The sequence below is a fragment of the Stegostoma tigrinum genome, chromosome X, assembly GCF_030684315.1.
Source record: "Stegostoma tigrinum isolate sSteTig4 chromosome X, sSteTig4.hap1, whole genome shotgun sequence".
NCBI lineage: Eukaryota > Metazoa > Chordata > Chondrichthyes > Orectolobiformes > Stegostomatidae > Stegostoma > Stegostoma tigrinum.
Genome location: NC_081404.1, coordinates 18,102,354 through 18,125,674, shown reverse-complemented (window position 1 = coordinate 18,125,674; position 23,321 = coordinate 18,102,354). Strand labels below are relative to the sequence as shown.

Below are 23,321 nucleotides of genomic sequence, written 5' to 3'. Positions count from 1 at the left end.
GGGGGTGGGGCTTGAGGTGGCAGGAAGAACACGTTAGGGAGGCAGGTACGAGCTGGGCTGGTTTTGGGATGGGGTAGGGGGAAGGGAGATTTTGAAGTTTGTGAAGTCCACATTGTTACCATTGGGCTGCAGGGTTCCCAAGTGAAATATAAAGGTGCTGTTCCTGCAACCTTCAGGTGGCATCCAGCATCTGCAGTTCCTACTATTTCTAATCAGGCTGTTCAGATATGTCATTACACATCTCTGAAGCAGGTAGGACTTGAACCTAACCTCCTGCCTCTGAGGTAGGGACACCACTGCTGAAGAGAAATTTGGATAATTATCTGAAGAAAACACAGTTGCAGGGCTGCAGGGGCAAGTTTGGGGAGTAGGACTATGTGAGTTGCTCACACACAGAGTTAGCATAGACAAGATAGTACAGAAAGAGGCAATGTGCTCTCAGTGTTCTATGATTATTTTTGTCCACAAAATAGAACTGGAAATTTATATAATGTAATAGTCCTATCACACTGCTTATTTCACTTTGCAGAATGTTGATAAATCTTTGTTATGCTCATGTTTAATCATGTTTTTGTATTTAAAACTGCTACCTTTTAAACTTTTTAAAATAACTAACTATTGCTATACAGAATGTCATTAACATTTGTTGAAGTGCACAAGTCATTAGCAGTTTTGTCAGAAAAAAAAGTTTCTGTCCCAAATACATACATTAAAAAACCCACCACATGTTTAGTAACTGAACCTTTTGCACAGTGTGTGTTAAAAAGGTCATTGACTGTACATCTGTACAAAGATCTATTAGTCATTCAGCCATTAGAAAGAGGCAAAAAGAAAGGTCAGGCTCAATGAACTAGGAGGACTTGTTTTATTACTTAGTACTTTTTCCATATCTCACCACTTTAATTGTTCCAACCGTGGCAAAGATCCAGGGCAAAGCTTTCCATCTGTCTTGTTTATATATCAAACACAACCCAGCAAAATCAACAGATGTCAATCCTGCACTGCAATCTCGGTGACCAAACGGGTCAAATCACTGAACGTGCTGAAATTAATGGTGGGGTCACGGGGAATGTTGCCAAACAAAGAGTCCGAGGGGCGTAGGTGCATAGTTCCTTGAAAAGTGGAATTGCATATAGACAGGGTGGTACAGGTGGTGTTTGGCATGCTTGGCTTCATTGCTCAGATCATAGAGTATGAGAGTTGGGACATTAGTGAGGCCATTTTTTAAACAATACTGCAGGCACTTCTGGTTGCCCTTCTATAGTGAGCATGTTGTTAAATTTGAGAGGGTGCAGAAAAGATTTACAAGGATGTTGCTGGGATTGGAGGGCTTGTGTTATAGGGAAGAGGCTGAAGGGGGCAACCTTTTAGGAGGTTTATAAAATCTTGAGGGGCATGGATGGAGTGACTAGCCAAGGCCCTTTTCCCACTGTAGGACAGTCCAAAACTAGAGGGCATAGGTTTAAAGGTGAGAGGGGAAATATTGAAAAAGGAGAAGAGGCATAACTCTTTTCATGCAGAGGGCAGTGCATGAATAGAAGCTGCCAGAGGAAGTGGTGGAGGCAGCTACAATTACAACATTTAAAAAAGACATAATCAATGGCAATATGAACAGGAAGAGTTTAGAAGGAATATGGACCAAATGAACTAGGTCAGATCAGGATGTTTGGTTGGTGTGGACTAGTTGGACTGAAGGGTCTGTTTCCATGCTGTATGTCCTTAATTCCCCTCCCCACAATAATCTCACTGATCTACAAAAATATTTGCAGATATTCTGCCCTAAAACCTACTGAACTCTATGCTCCAAGTCTGTTGCTTTGTCTATTCTTGGATATCCATCACTCCACCAGTGGCAGCTATCGCTGATGAACATACCCCACTATCTCTCTAACCTCTTCCGTACCTCTGCGTTCCACTAGATTTGGCCCTTCACATAGCCCCAATTTTTAAAACTGCTTCATCATAGGTGCAGCTGTGTCTTTGGCTACTTGGGTCTTAAGCTCTGGAATTCCCTTCCTAAGTCCCCCTCTGCTTGTTAAACCATACCTAAATCTGTCCTACTATCACAATATGGCTCATTCCAAATAACTGGCCGATAATGCTTGTGGAGCACCTTAAGTTGCTGCTTGATCTAATAAACTGAAATAAGATGGCTAGTTTCCTACTAAGAAGGGCACAGCATTTTAAGATTGTGAGTCATGAAATCTTCAGAGATTCTGAAATTATTCTAAAAAGGAACAAAAAAAAGTTGCTGGAAAAGCTCAGCAGCTCTGGCAAGCATCTGAGAAGAAAAAAAACGTTAACATTTCAGGTCCGGTGAACCTTCCTTTATAAAAAGGCTTTATTCATAGTAGATGGCAAATAGAGGGTTTAAGAGCAGATTGCAAATTTGAAATACACTTAAAATATTACAGAAAAAGCTACTTCAGCTTAAGTGTTGTTAAAAACACAAACATCATTCTCAGTGGCCTCAAAAAAAAGCATCACTTCATTCCATCAAAAGTGGCTATATTTTCTGAATGGTCACAATTTTTAAAAAATTTAGAGTACACGCTGAACATAAACCTGCATTTTTTAAAACTGGTGAATGGGTGAAGTAAAGGCATATTTATAAAATACACAGAGTGACATCAGGATCCCAACTCAAGAGTATGTGGACAAGAATGAACAAAAGTGAAGCAAGAGTTTCTGCAAAACCACAGCAGATTTCATACACACAAATTATAAATACAGTGTTTAAAATCATAAAGATCACTTAAAAGAAAAAAGAATTAAAATCTCTACAGCACGGAAACAGGCCATTCGGCCCAACAAATCCACACCAATTCAAGGAGTACCCCAACCGGACTCTTTTCCCCTCACCCTCCTACCCTGTCACTGTAACCTTGCATTTCCCATGGCTAAGCCACCTAACCTACATGTCCCTGGACGCTATGGGCAATTTAGCATGGCCAATCCACCTAAACTGTACATCGCTGGACTAAGAAGAAACCCACACAGACACAGGGAGAATGTGCACACACCACCCAGACAGCTGCCCAAGGCTGGAATTGAATCTGGGTTCCTGGCACTGTGAGGCAACAGTGCTAACATGCCACATGTAAGAAAGCATGATTTGCCTGCAGAACTTAGCCTACCAAGAAGAAAAAAAGTATTCAATTAACCTATGTTGAAATCAAATTTAAAAACAAACACACACATTTGGCTCCTTACAGTTCTAACTCAGTGACCCTTTTAGTTAATTCTTGCCCTTCTTTTATAAGCCATTTACTGTAATTACTGACCTCCTCACCTCAAAGCACAGCAACTTTGCTGCAAATAGCCAAAGATTCCGTGTCTAAGAATTGTACATTTGGCCTGTAACACGTGGTACAACGTGACATTGATAATAGATTGGATTGAACAAAGTCAACGAGAAGTGAGATTATAGATCATACTTGGTAATGATGCTAGTGAACTTGGAACCTGTTGTGACAGCTCTAGCATCAATACAAGCAACGAACCAGACTGATATTAACACTTGCTGACACTCTGATTGTAGAAACCCCAGCAATATTATATAAAGTTCCAATTAATGGCAAATTTGTATGAGGTGAATTTTGTTTCTTGTTTTTTCTTAAAAGGGTAATTTATTGGGAACTAATTTGGGGACAAAAAAAATTTGGGAGAATTTATGAAACTGAAGTGTGTTTAGAGTGCTGAGTTTGGTTGGCTCGCCGAGCTGGTTTATTGTTCCGCAGACGTTTCGTTACGGTGCTTGGTAACATTCTCAGTGCAGCCTCTGAAGCTTCATCAGAGGTTGCACTGAGGATGTTACCAAGCACCATAACAAAACATCTGCAGAACAACAAACCAGCTCAAAAGCCAACCAACCTCAACACCCACAACCTGAGCTACAGAACTACTCCAAAACTTTAGAGTGTTATGTTGCAGGTGTCAGTTCCAGCAGTCCACTGTTTAAAAATCAAACTTTCTGATCAGAAAGTTGAATCAGAATATTGAACAGCTACTGTTGAAAAGCCAAGAAGGTCAAAATAGTCTGTTTTCATTACAACTTGGATTAAGATCAAAATAAATTTTTAATTCAATCGTTGGCCCCAAGTGACCATAGTCAGCTAGCCAATTTTAGTTTTATTCCATAGCTGAAAATAAATAAAAAGAAACCAATGAACCAGCTTGAATTTATTTTGTATGTCTGCAGGATGTCCTACAGTGGTATACGTTTACATAATTATCTTTGAAACGTAGTTACTTATGTACTCATGTGCAGGAGTGAAGTTATTCACAATAAGACCGTGTTGCGGACATTGATGAGGGATGCATGTTAACCGGGACACTGGGAGAATTCTCTGAATGGACGATATTAATTTTAAAGATAGAAGATAATTATTTCAGTGAAGAGACTTCCAACAGTGTGACAGTCCTTATATTATGAGTGGGATTCAAATTCACAATCCTGTGACTCAGAGGCAAGGTGACACTCAAAGTACTAAAGGAAGCAAAAAGTAGTTATTATGAACATGGCATTGAGCCTGCTTGATAAACCCTCTGATGTCGAGACAGGCAGGCAGATTTGCATTTCTATAGTGCCTTTCACAGCCTCAGGAAATCTGGAAGTAATTAATTGGTTTTGGGAAATGTCATTATTGTTGCAAATTTAATAGCAGTTTAAAATAAAGTTTGATTTGTTCACAGGTCGGCGCACATCGAGGGCCGAAGGGCCTGTTCCGCGCTGTATTGTTCTATGTTCAAGCTATATGTATAAGCAGGCATCTTAAAAAAAAGGATACAATTCTCAATTACAACAAAAATAAACAAACAAATCACAGCAAAAGACTTCTGATGTACATATTTCAGTGGAATCTTTTACATTGTAAAACGTACAATGCTACATTCCTTATTTCATACTCTCCAAATCGTTCGTAAAAATAAAAATCTGTAAAATGTGCCTAGGGAACCAATTTTTAAACCCTTCACTTGATACCTAGCATTCATGCAAGAACGTACAGTTATCAACACTTCTATTTGAAGACTACTGTTGAGGTTATTTTCAGTTTATTTATACGGGCCGCCCCACCTTCAATGCAGTTTCTCCCAATGTTGCAGCTGCAAGAGTAGGTCTGGTTTGTTCCAATCGATATGTGTTTACCGCTTCTTTAATCACTCGCCTCGGTGAAGTCAAATGAAGGAGTACTCCTCTCAGGACTTTTGCTCAATTTTCAGCTTCGGTTTTTTATCCTCAATGCGTCGAAATACTGCAGTAAAATTCTGTCCTCCATTCCTTAATACTTTTTTACCTTCTTCTGTGCAGACACCAAGGCGATCAATGATGATGTCATCCTTCTGGTTTGAAGAAGGAAATCAGGCATCAGAAAAGTATTCCAAGTTTCTTTAAAAAGATGCCTCTCACTTGACCAATAGCCAAGAATGGGGGAAAAAAAGGAGGAAACCTCACTGACCCCAATCTGAAATGGCAAACTAGAAGCTGCGTTAAATTGTAGCATAGGCACAACTCTCATTTTCCTTCCCTATGGCAGTGAACAATCACAAAATAACATACTCTTTTGCAACAAATTAAAGATCAAATTTCATTGGAAATAGAAGCAGATCTGAAGAAAAAAGTCCCACTGCCTGAGATGAAGCAAAGTCAGAAAGCACAGATACCAAAGAATTCAAACTGAAATGGTCAACTTGGCAATAGAAGATTTCCAACTAAAGCCAAAAAAAATCTCGATTTCAGAATCATTTTACTTTTTAAAAACAAAAACAAAAAACAAAAACAAATGGAGTTCAAAATGTTTGTGCCAATTTCCTCCTCCAAATCGGTTGACTTCTTTGCTAGAACAGGTGCCCCATAGGCAGAGTCACAGATTCATACAGCCACACACGGTGGAAACAGACCCTTAGGTTCAACTTGTGCACGCCAACCACATATCTCAATCTGACCTAGTCAGATTTGCCAGCATTTGGGCCCATATCCTGCTGAACTGTTCCTATCCATGTATCCATCCAGATGGCTTTTAAATATTGAAATTGTATCCAGCCTCCACCACTTCCTTTTGTTCACATTAGTTCAGGGACCCGAGGTAGGACTGGGAAAAGAAAACCCAGTTGGTTCCTGCTGGATAGTACACCAAAGTGAACATTAGGGAAGTGCAAGATTGGGGGCTGGCAAATTAAGAAAGGCTGCAAAAGTTTATTGTTCAATTTCAAAATGTGAAGAACAGCAAGTTGGGACAGAAGTCAACAAGACTGTCAAAACTATGAAGGAACTGTATACTAGGCCTGGGGGAGAAAAAACAAACATGGTTTGAATAGAGGGGAGTGCTGATAAAATAATTTACGAAGAAAGAATTCTGAAATATATTATACACTTTAAAGAGGTAGACTTGCCAATATGGAGACCTTACATTTATATAGTGCTTTTCACAGCCACCAGATAGTTCAAAGTCCTTTATAGCCAATGAAGTACTTCTGAAGTATATTTTTGTACAATTCAAAACATCTAGGGTGTATGCAAGTATAATTCTCACCAGTTTTTCTAGTTGAACATGTTCAAACAATGGGTGTTCTGTGAAGTGTTTGACCATCCACTCATGTACTTCCTGCACATCAGTAATTGTATAGACCAAACCCTAAAGGAGAGAGAAAAAAAAATCAACACATCAGAAAAATAGCTCTTATTACCCAAAAAGCACAATTATTTCATAAAACCAAATGCAAGTACAAATCTGCACACATTGAGTTGATCTTTCTCTGCACCTTCAACACTATATTCTGCTGTATTACCTTGCATAAGTACACCAGGGTATGAAGTGGAAGCCTGTAATCAGGTGCTATAATGAGTCTTAACGCCAATTATAGAAATGAAAAGACACTTACCCCTACACACAGTACATAAGCATATTCAGCCAGCAATGTAGAGCTAATTATTCTCCATTTGTGTTTTGTCTTTTTAAAATGTGGATCCGGAAAGAGGAAAAACATCTTACTTAGCTGCAAATAGAAACAAAGTAGGAAAATTACAATGATTGTAGAGTTTTGAGAAAGTGTCGAGGATTGCAGAGAAATATTAGATGATAAATGATTACACAATCAAAGGGATTCTGAAATTTTCAGCAACAGAGAGTTCTCGTATGGGAAGATCACAGTCACCGAATAAATTAAATCATTGTACCTGCCCTTTTTTGAAGAAGTTTGGTAAATACTTCATGGCATTGCTTCTAATACATGCAATGTTCTGGTACTTTCCAGGATTGGATGCCCTTAGGGATTTGATGCGATCTACAACGTAGTCAGATACCTTCACTCGGATTTCGAGACCCAGAATCAATGAATTGGGAAACAGACGAGATAACTCAACTGTGGAAACAAAAAGGTCTGTTCATAAAATTTGCTGTGTGCAGCTCAAGACCATCTTTAGGTGCTTAGCTCCAAGGAATAATGTAGTTCAGATTAAGTCAAACCTACAGTAGACTAAACAGGATACAGTAGACATACAAAGTGCAAGTAACAACAAACCTCTGCTACAGGATGGCTAATTGGCTTTAAAGAGACACCAAAATCCGAGATTAAATGTATTGCAGAAGACCTGACTAAACTGAATGACAGTCATAGTTGCAAGGACACTTATTGATCAGGAAGAAAGAATGAGGGAACAATGAGCTAAGTGCTACAGTGCAATGTGAACACTATTCCCGGGTATTAACTCTTTTACATGTAGGACATCAGCAATCATTGAAAAGATTTTTGATAAAGCAATGTGCAATCAAAAATCCAGCTGAATCTGAGATTTTTTTTCTCTTTAAGTGAAATATTCTCCCAATATTTTACCATTAAAACAAAATCATTTTAGTTTAGTTCACTGCCAATTGACTAGTGTCATGACTTATTATCCTGAACAAGTATAATAATGAATACAGCAGTAAACACCTTTCTTTGTGTGAAGGTTTATAATATCATCATTTAGAAACTTGGGATTCCAAAGTAGAAATAAGTGGGTTTTGGGCTGTCAGTTCTGTGGATGTTAATTTTTTGTTTAAGAGTCAGAATTTTTCTTAAAAAAATCATGTGACTTAGGTAAATGAATAGATAAGCTACCTTGTGAGATAATTGCAGAAGTGTTTATTTGATTAAGCTTTTTACCTGCAAGCCATAAAGACGCCCGAGGCTAGAAACAGTTTCTGTTCAGAAGTTAAAGATCCATACCAGCAAAAGGGCAACTTACTTTTGGCAGTCTCCAGGCCATTACAACTGGAAATAAGTCTCAAGTTATTCGTGTAGTCTAAGCAGACAGGGCTGGAAAAAATCCTCAGCTTTTCTTAGACTTCTAATCAGAAACCATCAATGAGTTATCGTGTGTCCGTATGTCTCAAAGAGGCAGAGAATTGGGTCTGTGAATGTGTGGCAATTTGCTGAAAGGAAGTGTGCACAACCTTGTCAATTGAGTAAGAAATTAAAGGGCAAAAGACAGGAGTGATTCTTCACTGGGGTCGAGTATCTATATTAAAAACATAGAAAAGGATATCACTGGGGAAAGGGTTGAATATTTCTTTTTGTGGCTTTGTGTTTTCCCTTTTGGTCTCAACCTCATGTTCTTTTGCTTGTAAGTACATTAGCAGGTCTGCGTGAACATATTCTGATATTTCTGAAATGGCACGTGGAAAAAAAACAGCAGAGAAGGAATACCCCAATTGAAACCTGAAATTAAACATAATTTGAGTGTTTGACTTTTGAATACATTTGTGCAACTTCAAATTTTTAACAATTTCAAAAATCAAAGTGTTCAGAAATAAAATTGCCATTAGCCATTAATAAAGTTGAACATTTAAAAACATACGTCATTCTGGTTTCAAGTACCACAAGTTCTAGGAACTATTACTTATTGACAAAAGATTAGTGGTTATATAATTGGATTTCTCGCCAAACTGCAATAACAAAAATCCTAAGACTTCTGTTCACATACAGTATTGTTTAATATTCTAGTACAACATTAAATTCCTATCACCAGATGGAGCTACTGCTTCAAGAATATTTTGAAAAATAACCATAACTCAGATTTTGAAAATGTCTGCTGGGATGATGCAGCAGAGCTCTTCAACTATTCCACATATGATTCTTCACAATTCAGTTGTTCCAATATAATAGCTTGGAAACATTTTAGATAGTGTTAAATTAAAAACGTTTGTATTAGAAAAGTAACATTTTGAAAATGTATTGGAAGTTCCTAACTGGAAACAAATCCATCACTTGTACCCAATATTATGTAGTAACTTGACAGCATGCATTTATTTATTCTTGTCTTGTTCAAAAGTCAATGACATCATTTACCCAAGTTGCTAAACACAGATTTGCATTATGCATTTTTTCCCCTTCTTGTTGTACCTGCTTCTCAAAAGATACTATATGTACTGCAGAAATCTGTGAAGGGCGAGTACGGAGGTCAATAAACTTAGTGCATCCAAAGAATTCAAGCACAGGTGCTAGCTATTCAGCTCACAACAATTGTGGAACATTTTAGAAGGCTGTCATGGTGCAGTGGTAGTGTCCTCACCACTGAATTGGAAGGCCTGGGTTCAAGTCCCATCTATTTCAGAGGTGTGCAATAAGATCTCTGAACATGTTGATTAGAAAAATATGTGAAATGTTGTTTTGATCAGTGCAAGGCTTACTCTACAGTCTGTATTACCTTTTGTACACAATCTGGGTACTTTATGGTGAAACTGGATAAATAAATTTAATTCCACTCCCAGGCGTTGAAATCCTTTCCTTGAATTGATATAATTAATGCAAAAGGGAAGAGAAAAAAAATGGGGAAAATATACAAAAAAAGTCTTTAAAGGAAATTTGAGAAAAACCCCAATTGATCAAGAGAAGGCATAATCCTACACAGTGACAGTATCAGTACAACCACAAGAATTTTTTCAGCATTTCCAAATTAAAGGCATCCAAAGGCTCTTTACAAGTAGAAGCAGAACAGCACAAAAGGAAGATTAGGATTTCAACACTGTTTTGATTTGAAATAAAAACAAAAATGCTGTAGATACTCAGGTCAGGCAGTGTCTCTAGACAGAAAAAGGGTTAACATTTCAGATTTCTGATACGGGATTATCACTCATGAAAATCAGAAAACAGGTTTGGAGCAAGTGAAAGGGTAAAGAAGCACAGAGGTCTCTGATAAGGTGAAGTGGAGAGATTAATTGATAAGTTACTTCTTGGTACAAATCACAAAAACAGTGGTAATGGATATAGCAAAGAAACAAAAGATGTGAGCAGATGAAGAAGTGTGAATGGCTGGACAGCAGCTGTCTAAATGTAATGTGAAGGAATAAAAGAAAGAAATTAGAAAAAAGCCAAGCCAGCAAAAAAAAAGACACAAAATGGAGGCAGAGATTAGGACTTAAAACCGTCAGACGCCATTCCGAGTCAAAAGCCTGTACAGTGGCAGTGGCATTCTTTGAGCTATCACTGAATTTCATTGGAACATGTAATAGGCCATGAACAGAAAGGTCAGAGAGGGAATAAGATGGAGAAGTGAAATGAAGATGGAGAAGTGAAATGACAAGCTCAGGGTCATACTTGCAGACCAAACAGACATCTTAGCTTGAATAGATTGTCTAGCCTGACAAAAATCAGAATAAGATAACAGAATGTTTAGAGAATTGGTCATACCTAGTAAACCTCCGTATCCACAGCCTATGTCTGCAAACTCCACCTGGAACTTCATTTTCTTTTCATCAATGAGATCTTTCTCATCATCATGGTAATTTTCTGAGCGTGGTTTGAAATATTCAGGGTAGTGCTGAGACCAGTCCATCTGTTCAGGTTTTACTGGGCTGCAGAAAGAGAGGCACAGAAGACTGTTATCTATAACCTTTGTGGGAATTATACTACAGCCAACTAGATCAAGTCAAACTGCACATTCTCCATGGACATTTGAGTGGTGTATTGCTGATGGGTTTGAGTTTAGGAATTTGAGTGGTGATTTAATTGAGTTGTTAAATTGTTAAATTAGGAAAAACAACAGAAAAAAGACCAACAAAAGGGGGGAAGAATTTGAAGGTAAATAAGCAAGTGATATAAAAGGAATGAATAAAGAGAAGCTGAATACTCCTTAAATGGACACAGACTGCAGAAGGCTGTTGCACTGAGGGATTTGGGATTCCTCATGCATAAATCACAAAAACCTAGCATACAAGTTCAGCAGATAGTAGGATAGGCAATTGGAATGTTGGATTTTATTTCAAAGAGAATGGAGTATAAAAATAGCAAGGTCTTGCAAAACTATACAAGGCATTAGTCAAACCACATCTAGAATACTGTGAACAGTTCTGGTCCCCAATTCCAGAGGAAGGATATATTGACATCAGAGGCAGTCCAGATAAGGTTCACTAGGCTAATCGCCGGTATGGAGGGATCATCCTATAAAGGGGAGATTATGTTGGGCTTGCACTTGTTGGAGTTTGGAAGAATGCAAGGCAACCTTATTGGAACAAGATTTTTAGGTTGCTTGACAGGGTTGATGCAAAGGTTCCTCTGTTGGAAGACTCTTGGTCTAGATGGCAGAATCTCAGAATAGAGGGTTGCACATTTAAGACATAGGAGGAGGAATTTCTTTTCAGAAGTTCGTGAATCTATGGAATTCTTTACTTCAGAGGGCTGTGAAGGCTGGGAGATTTGTAATCAGTAAGGGAATCAAAAGTTATAGGGAGATTGCAGGAAGGGGAATTGAGGATTATCAGATCAGTGATGATCTTATTGAGAGGAAGAGCAGACTCAATTGGCCTCAATTGAGCCTGTCACACCATTCAGTTGGAGCTTTATAGTCTGATAAGTGACAGATTTTTAAATCAGGTAAGGCTATTGGGGACAATATCCAGAAGAAACTCAGCAGGTCTAGCAGCATCTTTGGAAAGAGAAACAGAGTTAACATTTCAAGTGCAGTACAATTCTGAAGTCTTCTGATGCAATTTTAATTATAGAATCCCAAGTGTGGAAAGAGGCTATTCAGCCCATCAAGTCTATACCAACCCTCCAATGTGCATCCCACCCAGAACACCACCTTATCTCATAACCCCACATTTACCATATCTAATCCACATAGCATACACATCCTGAACTATGTAGGCAATTTAGCACAGCCAGTCCACTTAACCTACACATCTTTGGACTATGGGAGGAAAACATAGCACCCAGAGGAGACTCACACAGACATGGGGAGAACATGCAAACTCCACACAGACAATCAGCCAAGGCTGAATCAAACCCAGGTCCCTGGCAGCAGTGCTAACCACTCAGCCACTGTGCCATCCCAATTGCCATCAGCATCCACAGCCTTCCGTGGGAGAAAAATCCTAAATTTATGCATGGAAAAGTGCTTCCCTTCCTGGAGGTCCAAATTCAAGATCGTATCCCCTTGTTCTGAATTCCTTGAGAGAAAAGAGTTTCTGGACCATAAGATGTAGGAGCAGAAGTAGGCCATTTGCTCCATCAAGCCTGCTCTGCTATTCAAGTTCAATCATTCCTGATCTGATAATCCTCAACTGAACATCTCAGCTTCAAATATATTTAACAACTTAGTTTTGACAGTCCCATAATTGGACTAGAAACATTAACTCTTTTTCTCTCCACAGATGTTGCCAGAGCTTGCTGAGTCTCTCCTGCATACTCTACGTTTGTTTCAAATTCAAGCATCTGCAGTGTTTTGCTTCTATTATAAGGGTATCAAGGGATATGGGTCAAAGTTGGTATGATCATATAGATTGTCCACAATAAGTCTACGTTAAATTGTATTCAAGGGGCAAGTCCTGTCAATGATATGTCATTGATAACTAAGAGGGAGATTGGGGCTGGGATCAGTATAGAAGGGGTTGGAGGATGCAACAGGAAGGCAGAAATTCTTATGTCTATCAAGTTCTGATCTGAAAACAACTTATTTTTCACCGTCATAGTTTTCTGACAGATTTTCCCCCACTACACATCCCTAAACTTACATGTAAACATGACCAATAGTTAGTTCAAATAGGAAGGTTTTAAGAAGCATCTATAAGGGACAAAGATTTCAGGAAAGAATTGCAGGGCTTGGGGATCTGGTAACTGAAGACAAAAAGTGACCAGTAATGGAGTGATGGAAATTCACAATGTTCAAGAGGCTAGAAGTGGAACAGATTCAATATCACTAAAGAGGAGAGGCTGGGAAAAGGTTACACCGGTAGGGAAATGGAAGAAAGAGGCTGTGGGGAGATTTGAAAATAAAATGAGTATTTTAACATTGCAGGGCAATTAGAGTTAGATCCTAATCATTGTCATTGTCAATCAAGCTTCTTGTGGGACTCAGCAATGAGATTCTCAGTGTTGAGAAAGTAACAGACAAACCTGTGCTTCCACAACAAAAGAACCACTGGGAATAAAAGATCTGTGTATATGAACTCAAAAGTTATTTCCCGCTGAGAAAGTACATACATTTTACAGAGTGAAACACTGGTCCGTTCAAATAGACTGCAGCACAACCTCAATGTTACAGAGTAGTGAGAAAATATAGCCCGTGATACAGTGTAGTTAAATAATGTGACCTACGCTACGCTTTAGTCAAAAAGCGCGACCACAGCCTTCAAGATGTCCAACACCCCAGAACAAAATGCTATTCACACAGATTAAAAAGGCTCAGATCTACCAGATCTGAAATTTTATTGTTTTTTTTCCTCCTTGCTTTCAGTACTTGAAAACACTTCAAAATTTCACTCAACAATAACACTGGTGCTTCAATTGAAAAGCACCCGAAACCTAAGAATGACTACACCCAATAAACCTCCCCCACTCACTAATCAAAGACATGATCCGCCATAGGATTGGAATGAGCACGCTGCCGGTAAAATCGTTTCTGAGGAGCCGGTACCGCCATGATCGCCGATTCGGTGAAGGGGCAGCCGGGATTTTAACTGAAAATGACAGCACGAGAGCGGCGCACTGTTCGCGATCGTGAAAGTGCGTCATCACCGAGCGCCCGAGTGTGTCATGTGAGCTTTTCTTTTCAGTTACTTCAGCAACGGGTAGTTTACTTCAGATTGCGAGGGATTTGTCCAAAACGGAAAGAAAATGGGTTATTCTGTAATTTGTTATTATTGAAGAACAGTCCGTGTAAGTCAAGGTTCTTTTATGTAAATAAAATGCAAAGTTGGGAAGAAAATCGTTATATATTGTAATTGCATTTAGATAGCGCCTTCAATGTAGAAACGTTTCCTAGATCTTTTAACACGAGCTGAAGGAGACCGTTCAGTCCCCTGTTTAAGACTGTGATACGAGAACAGCAGGGGGTGCCCGTTTAGTGCCCTTTTGAACCATGGATTCAAAATATTCAAAAAAACACGCCTCAAGATTTTGTTGAGGGTCACTTTCTGATTTTTCGGGAGATGTTCGGTTTTCAGGGGCTCATTTTTCATCTTCGTCAGGTATTTCATTGTGTGATGCATTCATATAGTAATACTGCCTTCTGTATTTTTGTTGACATATGTAGGATTTGGATTCTCAACAAAGCAGAATTAGAAGATTACATCATTATTCTCCATAATTGTCATAACTGTTAAACTTAAAAAGCCACAACTCTCAAGGAAAGCACTAAACTTACCAGCCATAACAATGTGTAAATTGGCATGATAACAGGCATAAGTTAGCAACAATTTATTTAAAACCTAACACTTTACACAAACTACCATCACCCTACATAACAAAGTGTGGAGCTGGCTGAACACAGCAGGCCAAACAGCATCTTGGGAGCTCCTAAGATGCTGCTTGACCTGTGTGTTCATCCAGCTCCACACTTTGTTATTTCAGATTCTCCAGCATCTGCAGTTCCCATTATCTCTGATACCATCACCCTTCATATGCTTTTGGTCAACTAATGACATCATAGCTAAATGGGGTATGCTTGTAACACAGTCACTGTTCCTCAGGGTATTCACTGCATTTGAGATGCTTTCAGATGTGACATAAGTGTAAATCTTTGAGATAAAACTGTTAAGTGCTGTATTAAATTGTCCAATTGACACCGTGTTGAGTACAACAGCATCCACTATGTTTTCCCAATGTAGTAGTTCTTTCATAGTCTTAGAAACTCCATGTGCAAACAATTCATTAACTCAGTGATTTAAGGTTTTCCTGATGTTAGGACACAGGGATAGCAAGCTAGCCCAAATCAGACTTGATTTGGGCTGGATTTGCAACAGAGTGAAATTAAAACATTTGATGATTTTCAAAATTTGCTCAATTCTTCCTAAACAAACTTTACAAATAACCAACACCAACTTGGAACCTAAAAATGTAAAATTTGTGTAATAATGTAACTTTAGCAGAATACAGAAACTACAAGGCAATCTCTTTAATATCAATGATACAAATCTTCTTTGATCACCAACCCCCACCTCACAAAAACCGACAGACAGATGCAGTCAAGAGACAAATTGAAAACAATTTTAAAAATCGTAAGTTATAGTCAGAGCTATGTAGCATGGAAACAGACCCTTCGGTCCAACTCGCATATGCTGACCAGATATCCGAAATAAATCTAGTCCCATTTGGCCTATATCCCTCAAAACCCTTTCTATTCATGTACCTATCCAGATGCCTTTTAAATGTTGCAATTCTACCAGCCTCGACCAGTTCCTCTGGCAGCTCATTCCATACATGAACCACCGTCTGCTTGGAAAAGGTTGCCCCTTAGGTCCGTTTTAAATCTTTCTCCCTTCATCTTAAACCTATGCCCTCTAGTTTTGGACTCCACTACTCTGGGGGAAAAGACCTTATCTATTCACCACATCCACTCCCCTCATGATTTTGTAAACTTCTATAATGTCACCCCTCAACTTCTGATGCTGGAAAATAGCCGCAGCCTAATCAGCCTCCCCCTATAGCTCAAAACCTCCAACCCTGGCAACATCCTTGTAAATCTTTCCTGAACCTTTTCAAGTTTCACAACATCCTTTCTATTAGCAGGGAGGCTAGTTCCTGCTTAATAACCATTTAAATGATGAGTACCAAACTTTCGTGAAATCTAATGGGTTGTATTACAAGCACATAGGATTCTATCTTGCTTGAATTACCATCTTCCCTTAATTGCCCAATTCAGTATCCAACCAGTTGCAAGTCCTTGAGTATAATGACATTTCAGAACTGCTTCATCTATAATGTTCTAAGAGCAGTAATTAACCTCCTTTTTCTTTCCAGGCCAATTCCTAACAGCAAACATCAGTCTTTTGTTCTCTCTTTTTTTTGAAACAAGCTGTTCAAAGTTCAATTCTCAATTGCAACTCTCAGTTTCAAACCAAAAGTTGAGGAAAAATAGTGAATGGCCTCAACACTGTTTCCAGGTTAGCTGAGAATAATCCTTTGTTGAAAAGTTTAAAAGACCGCATTCTCCTTTTGCAGCCCTTCTTCCTGACCCCCGTGTTCTTGCAGCCCTTCATCTTGACCCACCGCCCCCACTACAATGCTTCGACCAACAATGATTATTTACCAACCTCAATCAGCACTCCCCTCTCATACGCTATAAATATTGTTTTGGTATTTCTTGCAGATTGTCCTGACGAGTGTAAGATAAAAACTTCAAGAAAATGTGCCTTTTTTCCCCCCATTAATAACATCAGTTGCTGATTATGGAAGGGAGCTACAATGTGCTACCATTCTAAATTTCTAATTTGCTCCTGAAAGGTCTGGCTCTAATTTTTTGATTGGGCCCCAGTCATTGACCCTTCAACCAGTCAACTGTAACTGTGAAAACGTCGATCGAAGTACCTGTTAACTTTCTAAATTCCAGGGGAACACAACTTCAATTTGTGTAATTTCTCCTCAATTTAACCATTAGCGTCTAGGTATCTTCCTGGCGATCTACTTAGCACTTTAAGACCATAAGAAGTAGGAACAGGGGTAAGCTGTTCAGCCCCTCAAGCCTGCTCTGCCATTCAATAGGCTGATCTGACGTTCATCACATCTACTTTGCTGTCCTTTCCTCATAACCCTTGATTTCCCTCCTTTGGATAAGGTTAATATGCCTTTCCTATGGAACAGAATCAGACCAAAAAAAAACAGATGAGAAAACACATTGGGAGATGTTTGTAGGGAGGACAAAAAGCCAGGTCAAAAGGGAGAGAGGTAGTGAGACAGAGAGGTGAAAAAAGGGAATTAGAGTCTAGTGGCCTTGGCAGCTGAAGGTGCAGCTGATAATGGTGGGACATTGAAGGGGGTCTGTGGATGTACAACAGACCAGTGCTGGAGAAAAGAACAGCTTGAGAAAAAAGGAATTGTCAGAGTGGACAAGGTTACAAAAAAAATAGAAAGGGCTCCTTTAAATATGAGTTCAGGAATTTGAAACTGGGTAAAAGACAGACAGGATATGGGAAACAGTTTTTTGATAAGCTGAGATCTTTGGAACTTTGTGGTTCTGACACTGGCTTGGAGAGCAGTGGAAGTTAACAAGGCATGGATGACAATTTCAGTAGCAGGAGCAATGGATGATATTGTTGCAGTGAATAGTTTAGTGATAGTAAAGGGAGTGAAAGGCTAAGTCAAAATCACAAGTAATCTGGTTCTGCCAGAGTCAGGGATCTGGAACTGTTCATCAACTGAAATGGCTTGGAGGGTGAGGGTTAAATTTGTCTTGAATGATTATATTAATGGTGAATAGAGATTCAGGAGCCCATTTTGCACTGCACCTGATACTTTTTTCCAGTCAAAGTGATACTGATGGGAGAGTTAATGTATGAGGGGGACATGCTGTTATTATGATTGTTTAATTCCATTTGAGCACATGTTTTAAGTTTCAGCCTTTTAATGGGCACTGTAGTCCAGTAGTGAGGTAACAAAGCATGCATAGCCAATGTGAAAGAGTAAAAGCTTTGGTTAGAACACATTTTCACTGTTTCCTTCAAACCTGCCTGGCTCAGTTTTCTCCTCTTTTGGTAATAGGAATTGCAAAGCTTAGTCTTTCACTGGAAGGTAAGTAAATGGAAGAAATTAATGTGTACCAGTTGCAGGTCTCAATTTGAGCACCATACCCTGGGATCACTCTCCAAACTCAAAGTCAGGAAGGAAAAGCTGAGCAATAGACCACCAGCCCCCTCAAACCCTGCATGGAGTAGGAAATATTCATTCACATTTACCACTAAATCAACTTCATCAACATCAGATATTAAAAAGAAATGAATCGAATGCACAGTTCAGCAGTATACATTTAGGAGGTTTATCATGTGTGAAATTAGGAAATTACTTTGTTAACTTGACCTCGTTACATGCCTGGTAGTGATTCCCTGTCAAAAGAACCATTAGAATTTTGTCAAGTCTGCACTAATTCTCAACCAGAGTGACTTTTTTTTGTCATGTCACAACACTGAGTTCCTAACTGGCAGGAAAATATGCCAACAATTTGGCATTTAGTTTTACGCTGTAACGTCTTAAAAGAAATACAGATCATCTGTCGACATTACATGCCAAACCCAACAAGTAAGCCACAAGACAAGAAAGGACAAGTTTCTCCCATCTTTCTAATTCAGTCGTATTAAAGCTAGGAATGAACAGCTCCCATGGTTAGAATATCTCCCACGTGTTTAAGTGACCATGTCTGGAACTCTGCCTGTCAAATTCTGAATTATATTGTAGTCTGAAGAAACTAAGTGTGGTGTATCTTACAGTATAGAAAGAGACCGTACAGCCCACCATATCCATGCCATTTCTTTGAAAGAGTTGTCCAATTAGTCCTACTTCCCTTTCCTCAAAGTCATGCAATATTGTCCCCATTCAGGTATATCTTCAGTTCCTTTTGAATCTTATTGCTGAATTTGCTCCCACCACCATTTCACATAAAACTTTTCAGATCACAATTAATTCACTATATGAAAGAAATCTCTTCATCTCCCCTCCGCTTGGGAACCCTGCAGCCCAATGGTATCAATGTGGACTTCACCAGCTTCAAAATCTCCCCTTCCCCCACTGCATCCCAAAACCAGCCCAGTTCGTCCCCTCCCCCCACTGCATCCCAAAACCAGTCCAGCCTGTCTCTGCCTCCCTAACCTGTTCTTCCTCTCACCCATCCCTTCCTCCCACCTCAAGCCGCACCTCCATTTCCTACCCACTACCTCATCCCGCCTCCTTGACCTGTCCGTCTTCCCTGGACTGACCTATCCCCTCCCCACCTCCCTACCTATACTCTCCTCTCCACCTATCTTCTTTTCTCTCCATCTTCGGTCCGCCTCCCCCTCTCTCCCTATTTATTCCAGTTCCCTCTCCCCATCCCCCTCTCTGATGAAGGGTCTAGGCCCGAAACGTCAGCTTTTGTGCTCCTGAGATGCTGCTTGGCCTGCTGTGTTCATCCAGCCTCACATTTTATTATCTTCATCTCCCCTCTTGGCTCTTCTGCCACTTATCTTCAATCTCTATCCATTGGTTATTGACCTTGTCTTCCTTTCTCTTGGCCTTTTTTTTTTGCATATTTGTACCACTCAAGTTTTCCTACTCATTGTTTTTTCTTTACAAAAAGCATCTGTTCTGTCGAGGCCCTTGTCCAATAATCGAATTTTAACCTGAAGCCAGAGAACTGAGTGGTACAGTGTTTTAGACAGCATTGTTTAGACAACTCTGCCACCTTGCATCAAGTGCAGTTCAAACTGATATTGTGAAATTACCATGTTAAACAAAATCAGGTAATTTCAGTTCAACACCACACAAAAACAGAACAGAGGTTGACTCCTTTCATGCTGGTGTGGTTGATTAGGGGTGGGAGGCTGCTCTCTCTGCAACAAGTTTGAGCAGGGCAGAAGTTAGATTCACTCTCTGTAACTGCCTGTTACATTGTATCCTGGCAGTGCTTCATGCTGCAATATGAAGAGTTGTATTTCTCAACACTAACATCCTAACTTGGATCAGCACAACATTATACATGTTTTAAAAACTAATTGTTGTGCTGGAGAACTGACCTTGTAGATGGGTGGGGCATAGCATGAGATACACAACTTTGGGAAACACAATCATGAGTGTAGAACTCATGTCCTTGCATTGTCAGTTCAGATCCAAGCCATTCAATGAGACAGGCATGAAAGAGACCTTTCTTTGTGAATAGAGTTTACTAAGTACTCAGTCTTACTTTTTCTTTTTATTCTTTCATGCACAACTGAACAGTTCTTTCTCCACCCCACCCCCCAAACCAACCAACCAACCAAATCATTCTTGGTATTGTTCACCTATTATCCACCACCACCAAATCACCCATGTTTCCAATTATGTGCAAAGCTCAAGGAAAGCAATACAGACCACCAAAGGTGGGGGAACAACTCAGTCTTACAGCTCCTTCCAGATATCAGTCCCATCTGATCCTCTGTCATAGCTTTTTTTAATTTAACATTTATTGAAGCTGTGGTGAGATTTAAACCCATATCCCCAGAACATTATCAAGGGGCTCTGCGTTACTAGTCCAGTGACAACACCATTACACTGCTGCCTCTCTTTTCCCCCTTTACAGATTTTTTTAAACCAACCTGTTTGAATGTTATTACACACATCACAGATCAGATAGGACTTGAAACTGGGTTTCCTGGCTTAGAGATAAGGTCACTACCACTACCACTGCCACAAAATCCCCTTTTCACCCTTAGGTTAAACTTAAACAATCTTCCCCATTCAACCTGTTCAGAGATGTTGGTACACACTCTGGAGCAGCTGGGAGTTGAACTCAGTTCAGGGGTAAGGACACTACCTATGCAGATCAGATTTTTTTGTGTGTGCAACTTTTTTTTTAAGCAGAACTCCAACCCCTTGTAACAGCAATGGGATTCCAACCCAGGCCTCCATCGAAGCCACCAACTTAGACCATTCAGCCACAAAACAACCCCCGTTCCCCTTTATATTCATCCAGTGAATTAACTAATCAATTAACTCCAATTACTTGCTTATCAACTTGCTATTTTAACTCAGGTACCTGTTAAAGAAAGAGGTGGTTGTGGTACAGTGATATCTACCTCCAGTGATTGAAGACCCACTTGCTTTCTGTGAGTCAAAAACATGACCAAACAAGTTACAGAGATAATGGGAACTGCAGATGCTGGAGAAACCAAGATAACAAAGTATGGAGCTGGATGAACACAGCAGGCCAAGCAGCATCTTAGGAGCACAAAAGCTGGCGTTTCAGGCCTAGACCCTTCATCAGAAAAGGGGGATGGGGAGAGGGTTCTGAAATAAATAGGAAGAGATGGAGAGGTGGATCGAAGATGGATAGAGGAGAAAATAGGTGGAGAGGAGACAGACAAGTTAAAGGGGCAGGGATGGAGCCTGTAGAGGTGAGTGCAGGTGGGGAGGTAGGGAGGCAATAGGTCAGTCCGGGGAGGACGGACAGGTCAAGGGGGCGGGATGAGGTTAGTAGGGAGGAAATGGAGGTGCGGCTTGAGGTGGGAGGAGGGGCTAGCTAAGAGGAAGAACAAGTTAGGGAGGCGGGGATGGGCTGGGCTGGGCCGGGCTGGTTTTGTGATGCAGGGTGGGGAGGGGAGATTTTGAATCTTGTGAAATCCACATTGATACCATTGCGCTATAGGGTTCCCAAATGGAATATGAGTTGCTGTTCCTGCACCCTTCGGGTGGCGTTGTTGTGGCACTGCAGGAGGCCCAGGATGGACATGTCATCTAAGGAATGGGAGGGGGAATTTTGAAATGGTTCACGACTGGGAGGATCAGTTGTTTATTGTGAACTGAGCGTAGGTGTTCTGCAAAACAGTCCCCAAGCCTCTGCTTGGTTTCCCCAATGTAGAGGAGGCCACAACAGGTACAGCGGATGCTGTATACCAAATTGGTGGATGTGCAGGTGAACATCTGCTTAATGTGGAAAGTCTTCTTGGGGCCTGGGATGGGGGTGAGGGAGAAGGTGTGGGGGCAAGTGTAGCACTTCGTAAAGTTGCAGGGGAAAGTGCTGGGTGTGGTGGGGTTGGAGGGGAGTGTGGAGCGGACAAGGGAGTCGCAGAGATAGTGGTCCCTCCAGAAAGCAGACAAGGGTGGGGATAGAAAAATGTCTTTGGTGGTGGGGTTGGATTGCAGATGGTGGAAGTGTTGGAGGATGATGCATTGGATCCAGAGGTTGGTGGGGTAGTTTGTGAGGATGAGGGGGGATTCTCTTTTGACGGTTATTGCAGGGACGGGGTGTGAGGAATGAGGTGCGGGAAATGTGGGAGACACAGTTGAGGGTGTTCTCAACCACTGCGGTGGGGGATGTTGCGGTCCTTGAAGAACGAAGACATCTGAGATGTACTGGAGTGAAATGCCTCATCCTGGGAACAGATGCGGTGGAGGCGAAGAATTTGGGAATAGGGGATGGAATTTTTGCGAGGTGGTGTGTGGGAGGAGTTGTATTCTCAGTAGCTGTTGAAGTCGGTGGGCTTGAAATGGATTTTGGCTTCTAGGTGGTTGCCTGAGACAGAGACAGAAGTCCAGAACGGTGAGGGATGTGTTGGAGATGGTCCAGGTGAACTTGAGGTTAAGGTGGAAGGTGTTGGTGAAGTGGATGAACTGTTTGAGCTCCTCGTGGGAGCACGAGGCGGTGCCGATACAGTCATCAATGTAACGGAGGAAGAGGTGGCGTTTGGGGCCAGTGTAGGTGCGGAAGAGGGACTGTTCCACATAACCTACAAAGATGCAGGTATAACTTGGGCCCATGTGGCTACCCATGGCCGCCCCCTATGTCTCCAAGAAGTGGGAGGCATCGAAAGAGTAGTTGTTGAGGGTATCGGTGGAGGCGGACTGGTCGAGCCTGTGGGACAGGAAGAAGCAGAGGGCCTTCAGGCCATCTGTATGGAGAATGCGGGTGTATAGGGACTGGACATCCATGGTGAAAATGAGGTGTTGGGGATTGGGGAATTGGAAGTTCTGGAGGAGGTAGAGGGCGTGGGTGGTGTCAATCAATCTCCTCAACCTCTCCACTTCTCTCAACCACTCTAACCTCTCCCCTGCAGAACTTGCAGCCCTCCACTCCCTCCGCTCCAATCCCAACCTCACCATAAAACCCGTAGACAAGGGAGGCGCAGTTGTAGTATGGCGCACTGACCTCTACATTGCTGAGGCCAGATGCCAACTCTCCGACACCACCTCCTACCGCTCCCTGGATCATGACCCCACCCCCGAGCACCAAACCATCATCACCTCAGGTGATCTCCCACCCTCAGCCTCCAACCTCATTGTTCCCCAACCCCGCACCACCCGCTTCTATCTCCTTCCCAAAATCCACAAACCTGCCTGCCCTGGTCGACCCATTGTCTCTGCCTGCTCTTGCCCCACTGAACTCATCTCCACCTATCTGGGCT

At 40.9% G+C, this 23,321-nt stretch overlaps 1 protein-coding gene and 1 long non-coding RNA gene across 2 annotated transcripts in view; one reads left to right on the top strand and one right to left on the bottom strand.

Moving 5' to 3' along the window:
* Positions 1-23,321, top strand: part of LOC125448276 (uncharacterized) — a 143,976-nt gene that overhangs the window by 33,038 nt on the left and 87,617 nt on the right. The window contains exons 5-6 of the long non-coding RNA XR_009443518.1: positions 7,255-7,378; positions 13,715-14,136. This is a non-coding gene — a long non-coding RNA (uncharacterized LOC125448276). The remainder of the gene's footprint in view (positions 1-7,254; positions 7,379-13,714; positions 14,137-23,321) is intronic.
* Positions 860-13,991, bottom strand: mettl1 (methyltransferase 1, tRNA methylguanosine). The gene is made up of 6 exons (XM_048523448.2): positions 13,821-13,991; positions 10,672-10,835; positions 7,178-7,362; positions 6,883-6,996; positions 6,534-6,635; positions 860-5,343 (listed from the first exon to the last, which is right to left on the bottom strand). The coding sequence occupies exons 1-6, from the start codon at positions 13,898-13,900 to the stop codon at positions 5,200-5,202; spliced, it is 789 nt and encodes a 262-aa protein (XP_048379405.1). The 5' UTR covers positions 13,901-13,991; the 3' UTR covers positions 860-5,199.